This window comes from Oenanthe melanoleuca, chromosome 9 (genome assembly GCF_029582105.1).
Source record: "Oenanthe melanoleuca isolate GR-GAL-2019-014 chromosome 9, OMel1.0, whole genome shotgun sequence".
Classification (NCBI taxonomy): Eukaryota; Metazoa; Chordata; class Aves; order Passeriformes; family Muscicapidae; genus Oenanthe; species Oenanthe melanoleuca.
Window position 1 is genome coordinate 16,678,693 of NC_079343.1, and position 13,986 is coordinate 16,692,678.

The 13,986-nt window shown below is 48.8% G+C and overlaps 1 protein-coding gene across 3 annotated transcripts in view; it reads right to left on the reverse strand.

Annotated features, from left to right (window-relative positions):
- Positions 1-8,818: 8,818 nt before the first annotated feature.
- The window catches only part of PLD1 (phospholipase D1), a 72,927-nt gene continuing 67,759 nt past the window's right edge, over positions 8,819-13,986 (reverse strand). For all 3 annotated transcript variants that reach the window (XM_056498498.1, XM_056498497.1, XM_056498499.1), the window contains one exon: positions 8,819-13,672. In XM_056498498.1, coding sequence (XP_056354473.1) covers positions 13,448-13,672 — 225 coding nt within the window. In that variant the 3' untranslated portion in view covers positions 8,819-13,447. The remainder of the gene's footprint in view (positions 13,673-13,986) is intronic.

Sequence of the window (13,986 nt, forward strand, 5' to 3'; positions counted from 1 at the left end):
GGCAAACCTAGGAGGAAGGGACAAGGGTGCTCCTAGCTGTGCAACATCCCACTGGTCAGTAAAAACCTGGGAATAAGGAGCATCCAAGATGGGAAAAGCATGGTCACACTTGGTTCAGCACAGTATATATAGATCAAAATACAATGGGCACATTTAAACAAGCTGATGACTTTAGTGTTAACATGTGATTTCTGAACAACTACCAAAACACCAGGCAGGAAACTGTGTGGTTTTGAAAATATCTGTTGAAGGCGTTCTGCATGTTCAGTGGAGTGACTCCATCTTCAGTTAAGAAAGCAGAAAAGAGTGGGCTGAGCCTCAGAGCAAGGGGAAACCCTGCCCACATCTGAGCCTGCAGTCTGGGCTCTCATGAGTAGGTTACTACAAGGGAACCAGCAGCTGGGAGTAGACAGGACACTCAGGAGAACCCAAATGACAAAGTCATGACTGAGACCCAGTTCCTGTGTGCACCACTTCTGAGTGGGAGGGATAAGCCAGAAAATTTCCTTTGAAATTCTGTCCCCTACAGGCTCAAAGCAGCCAGAGTATTAGAGAGGCTTTAAAAATGTCATTGTATATTTAATTAACTCAGAAGTTTGTGTTTCTCAGCTTGTGGCTCCTAGCACATGCAGTACTGCAGCCTGCACAGAGGTTGCCAAGACCGTTGCCACCCCCAAGAACTACAAGACTCTCAAAAGCACATGGAGATGACTGGGAAGAGACACACTGCAGATAACAGCAATTGAAGACTGGCTTCTTTGTCACTGCTGTTCCAGGCTGTCAGAGAGGTGCTCCAGCCATGCCCAGTGCTGGGCTCTGGAAAGCTGAGACAAGTACCCACTCTGTTACTGGTGCTTTGTTACTGGTGCCTTTCTAACCCAGCCTTTGCCCAGGAGGCAGCTGAAAGGCTTGGGGCAGTGGCAAAGGCAGGAGGTGTTTTTGTGCCCTTGCATACTGGAAGAGCTCCAACCTGTCCTGACAATAAGAATCCTCCTCCCTGGTGCCTGTCTAGGGGGATGTAACAATGAAAGTGGTTCAGCCCACTTTCAAGTCCTACTTGACCAAAGCTGATTGTGGTGAGTTGTGTCCTGTCAGTCCCCTTCCACCACATGCTTGGACAGAGAGGATAAAGCCATTCTGTACCACATCATCTCACCAAAATGCACAGAGGGGAGGTGCTGACAGCCCCACAGGGGACCTCTCTGCAAAATTTCTCTGAATTATTTAGTTGCTGCAGAAGGTTTCAGTGCTTTACACAACATCTTAAGAAGCAAGTTAGCCATATCCTGACAGAAAATCCACCATCTTCTACACAGGCAGGTGGTGGCTTTAGCCCTTTGTGAGCTCTCACAAGTACCAGATGACAAGCACAGCAAAGTCTGAGTTTTGCATTTGCTGTAGCTGACACATGCTGTTCGCTGAAAGAGAATTAGCCTTTTCCTCTGCAAAACTGAGCATTAAGAGCTAGTCCAGCTGCTAGTAAATGGCAATTAGGCTGCTAAAAGCCCAGGTTGCTTGTGAAAAATAGGACTTGAGCTCCTGAAACACACAGACCCTCTTTCAGCCTGGTTTTTCATTACTTTTCAGTCTTTAACTTGATCTAGTGTTGGAGCTGAGATGCAGCTGGCCTGGGATTACCCATTAAAATAATGAAAAACCTGTAAGACAACTGTAAGACAACAATTTCTTCCAGGCATGCAAAACAGTTGTGTTCGCCCTGACAGAATTGCCCGTGTTTTGTTTCAGGTCCTGGCTTTGTAGATAAAGGAATGTGAGAACATAATGAGCACATCAGCCTTAAACTGAGTTCAGATTAAGCACAGCAAAACCATCAGCGCAGCAGTTCAGTCAGAAAGCAGAAACATATGGGGTCAAAGTGACATTATCTCATGTGGCACTGGAAGGGAAATGTCCCTTCAGATTATCACAAGATGCTGGGCACCTGCTAAACACACCCAGGAGGGTGGATGTGCCACATCAGAAAACCCAGAAAAAATTCAGTAAATCCTCTGCTAAATTCTCTTTGCAGAGGTTCATATAACCAAAAGTTATGATGAACAAAAGGAGAGTACATAAGCCTGCTTGGCAAGGGTGGGTCTTCCAAACAGCATGTCTGAAGTGTTTCTGTGGAGACATTTTGCTTGATTTTTCTCCCAGCACAACATTCAGCACTTTTGTAGGTCTTGGAACCACGTGTCCATATATGACTTTCAGCTCTTATTTTAAAATAAACAACTGGAAGTCATAGCCTTAGGAAAGCAATAGGGTATGATCCCTGAGAGGGTTAAATAACTGAAGTTAAGTTCAGGTGACCTGAGGGTGGAGGTGATGGGATTGGTGAGGTCCCAGGTCAAAGAGAACATCCACCCAGCATGAGGAGGGCTCTCCAACCTCCTAGTTTCACTCCAGCCTTGCTGTAGCCTTGCCAGAAATAAAATATTGGAAATGTGGGTGACAGCTTAGATTACACATTGTTAGAAACAGCCAGGATAATCTGCCTCCAGCTCCCTAAAAGGAAATCTTTAGCTAACAAACATGCTCCAGCCTTTTCAGCTGGCAGATAACAATGGAACAGTGGATAAAACATAGCTGGATACCAGGGAAAGGATGCCATACAGGGAGGTGTTTCACCAGGCCAGAGGAAACAGGGCAGGAGAGCTGCTCGTGGAGCAGCTTGGCCAGGAAGAGGAAGAGGAAGAGGAAGAGGAAGAGGAAGAGGAAGAGGAAGAGGAAGAGGAAGAGGAAGGTGCAAGGTCAGGTTTTTAGGTGTTGCAATGAGCCACACTGCAGCCCTGGCACTGTTCTCAGGGACAGCCAGCACAGTTTGATGGGCTTTGTGCTCCTCATCAGGGGTTTCATCGTGGCCATCCACCATCTCCACGTCCCTCCCGTGACACTGCAGCACATGGCTCTGCTGGACAGATCCAGCAGTGGGTCAAAGAAAAGCATCAGCCTCCTTGTTTATAGAAAAACTCTGCATGAGACATCCCTGCCCTTCTCGAGGGCAAACAGCATCTCTGTGATTTCCAGGCAGCTCTGTCCCATCTAAGGCTGTGGGATTCCCAGGCCAGGGGAATGCTCATGTTTTGGATCCCTTGGCATCCCAGGATCCTGGGAAAGTGCCCTGTGGTGCTGCTGCTGCCATCACCACCAGCACCACAGGACAAGAAACACTGTGTCTCTTCTGAGGGCAGGAACCTTGTGGACATGGATTTTGCTCCTGCTGAGAAAGTCTCTGTTTGGAACAGCATGTCTCAGCTCATGGAGACTTCTCCTGCTGAGACATTTAGAATAAATCCTGCACAAACCTTTCTGGCATGGTAAAAATAATAATAGTGAAGTGGCAACAGTGGAAACCAAATTTGGAGTGATTTAGGTGATTCAGGCTTTTTTTGGGGGCAATAAGCAGCTAGTGCAGCTCACCACATGCTGGCAGAACCCAAGAGCTCCAAGTCAGCTTGAATGAATGATTCATTATTCCGCACACGCTCCGGCTCCTCCGCCACTCCAGCCTGTACCCAGCTGGATCTCAGGAGAAATTCCTAGAGTGTGTAATTGTGTATAATGTGATCATCCTGCAGCAGGAAATAGGTTTGTAAGCATTCTTAGCCAGTACAATCGATGTCGTACAGATATGGTCTGCGAGGAAGCAAAGTGCAGATACATATTGCGGCGAGTCACTGGAGAGCCAACGCAGCCTTCTGGGAAGGACATCCAGGGAATGGATCCGAGCCCAAACAGTCACGGTACACGTAGTACTCAATTTAAAAATGTCTCAGCGTGACCGTGCTCGCAGGGAGGGGGAGATGCTGACCTGCGAGCCCCCAGCAGCGAGGCCAGATGTGGGGACATCCCTTGGAGAGAGGCAGGACCGGGGAGCCCGGCGGGGTTAACGTGCTTTGGCTGCATCCTGGTCCGGCAGCTCGGCTGTGCCCGTGGGGACCGGCAGGGACCCGGCAGGGACCCGGCAAGGACCGGGTACAGCGGGATGGGGGCTCCCAGAACAGGGACACCCCATCCCTGGGGACCGGCAGGGACCTGGCACAGCGGGATTTGCGCTCCCAGAACAGGGACACCTCATCCCTGGGGAGCGCAGGCACTCGTCACAGGGGGATGGGGGCTCCCAGAACAGGGACACCCCATCCCCAGGGAGCGCAGGGACCTGGCACAGCGGGATTTGGGCTCCCAGAACAGGGACACCTCATCCCTGGGGAGCGCAGGCACTCGTCACAGGGGGATGGGGGCTCCCAGAACAGGGACACCCCATCCCCAGGGAGCGCAGGGACCGGGCACAGCGGGACTGGGGCTCCCAGAACAGGGACACCCCATCCCTAGGGAGCGCAGGGACCCGGCACAGCGGGATGGGGGCTCCCAGAACAGGGACACCCCATCCCCAGGGAGCGCAGGCACTAGGCACAGCGGGATTTGGGCTCCCAGAACAGGGACACCCCCTCCCCGGGGAGCGCAGGGACCTGGCACAGCGGGGAAAAGGGGCACCCCCTCCCCGGGGAGCGCAGGCTGAGCCCGCAGCACCCTCTAGAGGAACGCGGCCACCCAGCCCTCGGCTTCAGGGAGGGCTTGGATCCATGGAAAGAACCTCTCCAGCAAGGCTTTTTGCCTTGGGTGTGTTTAATCCATCGCCGTGCACCGGCGCACTGCTGAGCCCGAGCAGCGCCAGCTGCCAGGCGCTCCTGCCCGGTGCTGGAGGGGATGGAGAGGTGGACCAGAGGCTCCCAGCAAACTGGGAAGCAGCACCATGGGGAAACCCTCCAAGGTCCTTCTTTGCAGGGCTCCAGGTGTGTCCCCAGCTGCAGTTGGCATTGTCTTGATTTTGGCAGGTTTAACCCAAGCTGGAAGTGCAGGTGTGGAGATGAACATGTCACTCACAGAATGTGGTCCCTGTAAGATCAGTTTAACCCAGGACACTGAGCTATAGGCACGGCCTCCCTCAGCCTTCCCCACACACAGCTGCCAGGCCAGGAAGGGTAAGGTGGATTGTACCTAACAGTGACCTATCCGTGAAAATTATGGATTAGGTGGATTGTTACCTAAAAGTGACCTTGGGGCTGCTGTAACTTGGCCTAAATTCCTACATGTGATTAAATGCCCAGGTGACATCTGCATTACTCTTTCCAGCCAGGATGTGCTGGCCAACACACAGTCCTAACAGATATGTGGGATCATCCAGGATTCACTGTGCATGAGACAGGAGACACCCGTGGAAGAACATCCTGTAAGAGCTGTGCTGGTCTGTGGCTACAGCTGTGGCTTGTGGCTATAGCTGTCTTTGTTTCTGGAGTTTCCCTGTTCCATATCTGATACTGGTCAAAATGGAGCTTTTCTCTATAGAGAAAAACATTAACTCTACTTTAAATTACTTCCATATACAATACCTAATTCATATTTCTGCAGGTACAGTGCTTTTATATTTTATTTCATAAACCATGTACCAATTTCAAGAGGAAGCTTGTTTGATATATGAAAACCTAAAATGTAAAAAAGCCCCCCCAAAAAAATCCAAAAAACACAACCCAAAGTCTCAAACCCATTTTTCAAGTTGAAATTAAAAAATGTTGGGCAAGCAGCCTGAGTCCTCTCCTGAAGGACCCATTTTCTGTTTCTGTCTTGGATGGACAATGTGCAAGTTCCAGCCTGTGAGTCTGCTGGGCTTGGCTGGGCTGTTTAATGTGCATTTGTCTCATAAAGCATGGAATAAGGAAGATAACCCAGTGAAGAGAGTAGAAACACTTTTCTGCCTGTTTAGTGAACAGAACAGGGATTAATCAGATAAATGCCAAAGGCAGGACACCAGCAGCAGGATAGACCCACGAGATGAGATAGAGGCATGGAGCACAGGATGGGATAGAGGCATTCTCTGCTGTAGGGCTGAGAGGATTGGGATTGTTCAGCCTGGAGAGGAGAAGGCTTTGGAGTCACCTAATTATGGCCTTTCAGTACCTGAAGGGAGCCTGCAAGAGATATGGAGACTTTTTAAAAGAGCCTGGAGTGACAGGACTAGGGGGAATCACTTCTAACTGAAAGAGAGCAGGTTTAGATTGGGTATTAAAGAAAAATTCTTCCCTGTGAGTGGTGAGGCCCTGGCACAGGGTGTCCAGAGAAGCTGTGGCCACCCCATCCCTGGAAGTGCCAAGACCAGGTGGATGGGCTTGGAGTGACCTGGGATGGTGGAAGGTGTCCCTGCCTAGGGTGGAGGGTGGAACATGATGAGCTTTAAGGTTTGTTCTAACCTGAACCATTCTGTGATTCTACTCCTGGTGTTTCCCTGGCTGAGAGCCCAGCCTGCCCAGCCTGCCCATGTGGCCTCAGCTCTCCCATTCCAGGATGGATCCTGGAGAGCAGCTGTCCACCTGGAGATGCTGGAGCATCCTTGTGATGTGTCTGCTTACAGGTGTGCTTGGCCCTGGATTCTCCAGCTGGAGAGGTGGGTCCAGCTCTTACCTGAACTTCCCTTGTGCCCACACCACCTTCAGTGGCCCTCAGCTTCCCAGTGGGTGACTTCCAGCTCACCTGCCCCAGCAGGACTCCAGCTGAACACCCAACCCTTGGCCCAGGGCAGGTTTCCCAGTCAGGATCTCCCATGCAGACACCTGCTGGGCACTGAGCAGCTGCAAGTGGGCATCAGAATCTCCAGGGAATAGACACCTGTGAGGCCTCATTAACACTATCTCCCCGTGCCCCTTTGCTTTGTCCTCAAATGGGAACTCACAGAATTTTTAATTATTGAGATCAGGATGAATATGGAGAGATTATTCATCACAGATTCTGGGGATAAACAGTATCTTTTGCAGAATAATTTCTTTTTTAACTCTCCCTCCTCTTTTCTCCAAATTAATTTCCATCCCAGCCATGAGCCTCTGTAGAAAATCTTGCCATAATCATTTTGAGCTAAATATTCTGTCTAATCAATCAAAGCAGTGGAACCAATTTTGAAGCTGTCACTTTTAATTTTTCCAATAAGAAAAAAATCGAGCATTTCACTCACAGTGCTGTTGTGATTCAAGCTCTTCAAACCTTCGCTCCACTGCATCAGTGCTTCAGAGCTGTACTTGAAAATGTGAAGAGCTGACACAATTGAAGAGAAACTAAAATAAATTGATTTTTAGCAGTGAGAAGAAAACTGTTTCTTCATGTACCCTTAGACCTGGCTCACAAAACCTTTTCTTTTTTCCTTTCTTCCCTGCTTTCCTCCTCAGAACAAAAATAACTGCAGCATATTAGTGATTTCATGCATGCAAAGGGCTGGCACTCATTAAAGTTGATGTGTTATTGAGAGCTCGGTGCACAGATGCCAACGAAGGGCCAGAGAGCAGATGTGCTGGGTGCTGGGGTGGATGAGAGGATTCCTCCTGCCCCTGCCATGGGATTCCTGTGGACACATCCACAGTGGAGGAGCTGACCTGTGGGAGGAGGCAAGAACAGCCTCGGCACAAGAAATGGCTGGAGAAATCCACCCTGGGAAGAACAGGTTGTTAAACACTCTGGCAAGGGCACTTTGTGTTCGGGGTAGGCGTGGGCTGCATTCCTGCTCGGTGAGGAGCCATCAAATTGAGGCTCTGCGAGTCCTGCAGGAGCAAACAGAACACTCTGGTCGGGAACGGCCGGGGGAGTTCTGCCATCGCCTTCCTGCCCCCCACAGTCAGTGCAGCCACAGCCATAAGCTGGCATCCACTTCTGCCTTTAGGGATGGACGTGAACAAAGTCAGGCCCGCAGGAGGGGGAAAATAGCAAAAACAGCAACAGTGCCCTCGAGCTGGGCCCCTACTTGAATGCAAAAAGGAACCTGCTGGCTACTAAGGAAAAATGAACTCTATCCCCCCTGAAACCCAGACAACTATGTAGAAAAGGGAAAGGACCCTTCCTACAAATCCACACCTGAACTCCCCAGGTTCAGGACCACTTCCAGTTTCCCATTAATTTCAAGATAGTCTCAAGTCTGATCCCATGGCTCTCCTGCTGCTTGCAGGGAAACCAGCCTCAGCTGAGGCTGCCCTGTGTGACCCCACAGCCACCCTGCTGCCACCCAGCACCCCTGGGCTCAGCACCACACACCCAGCAGGGACTGTCAGGCCCCACATCGCTCCTGCTTGCTGCTGTCCCCTCTTCAGGAGCCCCTAAATGGGATTCAGGAGGCACAGAATCAGCAGGGGAGGCTGGAGTGGCAGCAGAAACCGACAGTGTCACTCAGCAGCTGCCTGATGTCTCTCACCAACCCCCTGCCTCACCCTCCGGCTCTGTTGTCTTGGTTTATTGTGTCTGTCGAGGACACAGATTGGGTTTGGAAGTTCTGAAGATACAGAGAGCCCTCTGGCATCTGAGGAAGGAGATGAAACCTAAGAAATGGAGAAGTTAATATGTTTTCAGTTTGCAAGAGAGCTTGGAAATGTCATTGATGCTTTATTAATCTCTTCTGCCCCTGGAGGACAACAGGCAGCTGCTTCTTCCTTTCTCTCTGCTGAATTTCCTTTACTGGAAGTTAAAAGGGGACAGGGGCAAGTTAATCCTATTTTGGAGACAGAGCATTTTTGTCTATGCCTTTCATAATGCTTTTGGATTATTAAAACTCCTTTAAACACGACTTTTTAATCTATTTAAAAAGTCCAATTTTCTTTTTATGCTGTTTCACCCCAGCAATTTCTCTCTCCCAGGGAAACCCAAATGACTCAAGTCTAGCCATTTTTATTGCTATTCTGGGCCTTTCCCCATCACGTCTTGGCTGCTGATACAGAGCAAGGACAGAACTCATCCCCAGGCAGGATGAAGCCCCCAAAACAAGGAGAAATGACACTGAAGCCAAATGTTCTGACATGATGATCAGTTGTATTCTCAGTCCATTAATACACATTCATTTGCCAGATACAAACAGAGTGGGAAGGAAAGCGCTCGTTAGCAGGAACAAGGATACAAAACTCAATTCCAGCAGCCTTCACAGAAGGGATATTCAGTGTCCCAGCAGCACTGCCCGAAGGGAGGGATGCACAGAGAGCTGTGCTCACACCCCAAGTGGAAGCTCTCCTTTTGTGGATTAGTTTAGCTAGAGACATCATTTTCTAACAAAAAACAACATTCCCAAAACTGTGACTTTTTGACACTTGTTCTCATTTCCCTAGTGGCAGAACTAGGGAAAGTTGGAATTATTTACATAGAGGAGATTTTATGAAAAGACGCTGACTGGAAGGTTAAAAATAGAATAATCACAAATACTGGAAAATACAACAGGAAAGCAGGCAGGGAAAGGAAAATATGAAAAAACAGTGACACCCCAAGAGGAGCATTGCATTCAGTGGTCAATGTATGGTTAGTGGGGTGGCTCCACTTTGATGCACAGATTCACATGCTGGCCTTGATTCACTGCCATGAAATTTCACTCTGGGTTTAGGGCAGGATTCTGCAGAGCTCCTGGCTTCAGCAGGATCTCAGCAGTGCAGCAGCAATTGCTTGTTGAAACCATGTGCAGAACGAGTGCCATGAGCTGTGACAGTGTGTGCACAGCTTGTGGGGCACCCAAGGGCTGCCAACCTCTGCTCATATCCTGGTCTGGAGCCTGTTGGCTTTTTCTTGCCCTTGGCCACCACAGCCCTGCACCATGAAAGGCTCTGCTGCTGCTGAGAAGGGTCAGCTTAGCCCAGCATGGATTTGGGGCTCCACATGCAGCAGGAGAGGAAATGCCATTATCCTACAGTACTCTCATACTTGCATGGAGTGTCCCCACAAAAGCAGCCCTGTGCACAGATACAACCCCCTGACTGTCCTTGCCACAAGTGCTCAAGGCTCTTTCACTGAAATTACAACAGCAGAGCACATCTGTGCTTGATTGTACAGGGATGCTCCTCTGGAAGGAATAAAGATACTGGAAATTATTCATAGAAGAGTCCCAGCTAGGCAACACCTGCACTGAGGTTCTCCCAGGGACAGCACCAGGATTGCAAAATCATGTTGTGAAACTTGATCAAAAGAAAGGAAAATGGAGCATTGGGGGTTTAATGTAGCAAAGCTCACAACAAGTCAGGGGATAGACTGAGACCAAGAGACCAGAAACTGAACTGAGCACTTTGCCTCTTCCATGGAGCACTGGAGTGGTTCTCCTATAAATTGTTTTTTAGTACAGTTCTTGCAGACAATGACATTTTATCTCTCATTTTTTAAATCATGCATTGACTTTACAGTGAAACATTTATCCAGTCCAACATCGATATAACAAAACACATATTTTAAAATATCAGACTATTAAAATTTAAGGAAAGGAGCACGACTTCTCATGGTGAAACCTGTTAAGGAATAATTTAAAGGGAAAAGAAGTATTCTACTGAGGTTGAATTACAAAATAAAGTCTGAGCCTGGGAGAAGTTCTAAAAAATAAATGCCACAAGAAACAGTTGATGTTTCTGGGGTTGCTAGTGCTTGAATCCACATCACCTGTTCCAGCTCTGGGTATCGTGGGCGACCCTCTCCAGCCTGAAGCCCACACTGGTATGACACACTAAGAAGTAGTGATTGTTCAGATGCAGAAACCAACTTTCTCAAAGGGTTCAACTTCACAGGCTTCTTAATGTAAGAAAAAACCTGCAGCTGACAGGACCCAGGGAGCCAGCTGCAAACAGCACAGCCTGGGGTGAGAACGAGCAGGGCCTGCACCTCAGTGGCTCCAGCCCTGCTCTCTGCTTGGGATGAGCAGGCTGCTTCCTTAGGGAACTTGGTGGCCCCACAAGCCCCTGGGGATGCTGGGATCTCCTCACTGTGCCAAGGCTGCACACCCTGCTTGCATTTGAATGTTTCTAAATTCCTGGTATCAGGAATTTAGTACCAACACAGAGAAGGGATGGTCAGTGCAGTGCCTCTGTTCCCACACAGGAGAACCTCCTCCCTGACAGAGAGCCAACATCAGGCCTGTCTGCTACCTCAGTAATGAAAGACCTTCTTAATTAGCACCTTTTCATACCAAATCAGTCAATTACACCTCCCTCCATGGCTCTGCTGTGTCACTGGACACCAGCAGCTATCACACAGTGGGCTGAGCACTGCAGAACCTGAGTGGTTTTTCCCCAAAGCAGCCTGGCAGAGGGGGAGTTAACACCCCTGGAGTCAGGAGCCACAACAGTTAGCTACCTACCATTTTAAAAGACAATGTAAGGATAATTTAACAATTATAAAAACCTTCACTAATATGAGGAGAATAAGAGCACTTAGAAGGTGACAGGAGTGTTGCACTTCAAGGTTCAGTGTATAGGTGGTAGGGTTGAACATTTTCTGACTCTGAACACGCATCTCAGTGACTGACAAGGATTCTCTGGCAGGCTGTAATTGTTTAAAGTCAGCAGCTTCAGTCAAACTAAAAGAGCTAAAAACATCAGGAGAGAAAAGCTCTGAACCTGCACTGATGTGAAATCACAGGACACCTTTGATCTTTCTCGATGGGAAATGGTCAGGGTACACATTGCTTTGGCTCTGCAGGGGGTGACCCTGGGTCAGTTTTTTTAAGGGAAAAAAAAAAAAATCAAGGGAACATATTTCTGTGCTTACAGCATGCCAGGTAAAACCATCAACCCCCCAGACTCAATCACATAAAATACTGCACATGCACTTCCCAAAGCTGAACCAGACCACAGATGCCAGAAAGGAGTGTAAAAGGAACTGCATTTACAAAACACAAGTGTAAAACAGTGGAAGCTGTAGGAATGGGCTGAGATTTGGAAGAACATCTGGGTTTGTTCCCAATTTGGGTGATGCAGCAGGTACAGAATAAGCTGGTCTATTTACAGGTCTGAACACAGAAGGCAACCAGCTAAAATGTCATGCCAGCTACCTTTTGGGGATAGCTAGCAGACCAGTGGGATTCTTTTCCAGTCAAAAAACTGTTGGAAGAGCCAGAAAACAAAAAAATAAACTCTTCTGTGAACTAAAATAAATACCAGTTCATTGGGCCTTTTGACCAAGGAGTGTTGGGCACAGACATAACCCTGGGAAGGGAAGGGAAGGCAGGATGCAGGGGCAGCAGTGGAGCTCAGCCTCCCACTCTTCCAGATCCAACTCTCCTGAGGTGTTTTCTAATGCTCCATTTCCCCAGTGCCTACACAGCACTGCAGACTGCAAGGAACACCTCAGGCTGGAGCTGGACATGAAATTGGGAGACATGGCCTCATTGCAGGATGGAGCACGGGATCAGACCCAGGCTGGTGCCCACCACACGAGGTCCTAACCAAGGAACTGTAGTGTTTTCCCAGGATGCTGGGTTGAACTGCTGCTTCTCGGTACAGGGAGGTGCAAAAGAGCTTTGGAAACCTTCTTACAGCAATGGAAAACAGGAATGTGCAATGCATGACTGAACTCAAGGTTGTGGCTGGTTCAGTAACAAAGCAGAGCAGAGACAAGGCTTTGTCACCTGCTCCCCTTCCCCCTTGCATTCACCCCACCTACAAATCCACACATCAGCTCAGTCTGAGCCTGGTGTCAGCTTAATGGCCTTTACCTTCTTTTAAATAGGGGGAAAGGGATGGAAATGAAAATCTACCCATAAGCTGCAGGATAAACACACAAGCAGAGTGCAGAGCTTGGTTCAGATCATGCTGGCTTTCGAGTCTCAGCCCTGTTACATGCAGTGCCTTGGTTTCCCTCGGCTCTGGACACCTCAGGCTTGAGCTGGAACCTTGATCCTCTCCTGAGGAAAACAGTCACACTCAGTGGGACCAAGCTGGTGTGCTGTGTCTGCAAAGACCAGCAAACTCCAGTGATCTCCAGCAGCTCCACTGAGACTGCCCTCTGCCAAGCCTGAGGGCTGCTGATTGCTCCAGCTGCAATAGGAAGAGGATTTTTTCCCCCAAAGGGATGAAGAGACCGAAATGCTGATTCTGATACAGGATTGTTAGTCTGTGTCTCTGTAAGAACTGAAACACCCACACTTGGAAAGCTGCAGGACAGCCCAAGGCAGCAGCAAATGGCACTTCTCAACAGTGGCAGGGCTGCACAACGTGCTCTGATGGTGTGGAAGGGGTGAGATGGGGAACTCCAGCCAGCCAAGGTGCAGACACCCAAAGCCTGAGAAGCAGCACACGCAGCCCATGACTCCTGTGCAGCCACAGCACGATCACAGTATGAACACAACCACGGGACACAGCTGGCAGTGGTGACAACATCGATTGGGAGTCAGTTCCTGTCCTAGGAAGCAGCCTGCATCCTTTAGATACTCAGAACATGCCTGAAGAAGTAACTCCTCTAGAGGCTACACTTCTCATCTGCCATTATTTCCAAGTTTTTCTGCTTCTCTTGTCTGCTAGTGTTGATTTGCTTCAAGTTCCTCTACCAAAATCCTTCAGAAGGGCTCATAAGCTTGGTGAAGAAGCTTTTTGTCTCCTTTTACTTTCCAAAATCCCATATTTTTCATTAACTTCTCTCCTGAGAACAAGACTTTAAAGGTAAAGCAGTCTGCATCTTCTTAAGTCCAAACCTCCATGGGTACCATGGACTCCTTTGTTCCAACAGAGGGAAGCAAGTACTCTTCCTCCAGAAAACGAAAGGGGAATTGTACTAAAAACCCACGAATCTTTTTTAATTCTTCTGCTGCTTTTGCAGGATCATCATTTGCTAATTTGGGCTTGTTGATGAAGTCACGCAGTTGGGTTAAATTATTCACCTCGTCACTGGGAAGGCATCGAAACACCTGATCAAAACAGAGAAGTCACTGTCAGTATAGGGGAAATACAGCAATGCAGAGTTCCTGAGAAAGACCAAAGAAAGCATCCAGTGCAAATTCCCCAGGATGGGAGTGACTGAATTAACAGCCCAGAGAACAGGGAGGGAAGAGGTAAGTGCCTGCCCTCGAGGAGACTGGAGCAGGCAGAGGGGAAGCTCCAGGGCCTTTTCTGATCACTGCAAAAGCTCATTAAGAGACAGAAGTAAAATTTGTTTCTACTCCTGTTACACCATGGGTAATTACAAGCAGTAACTACACCACAGCCATTCACTGGAGCTGAT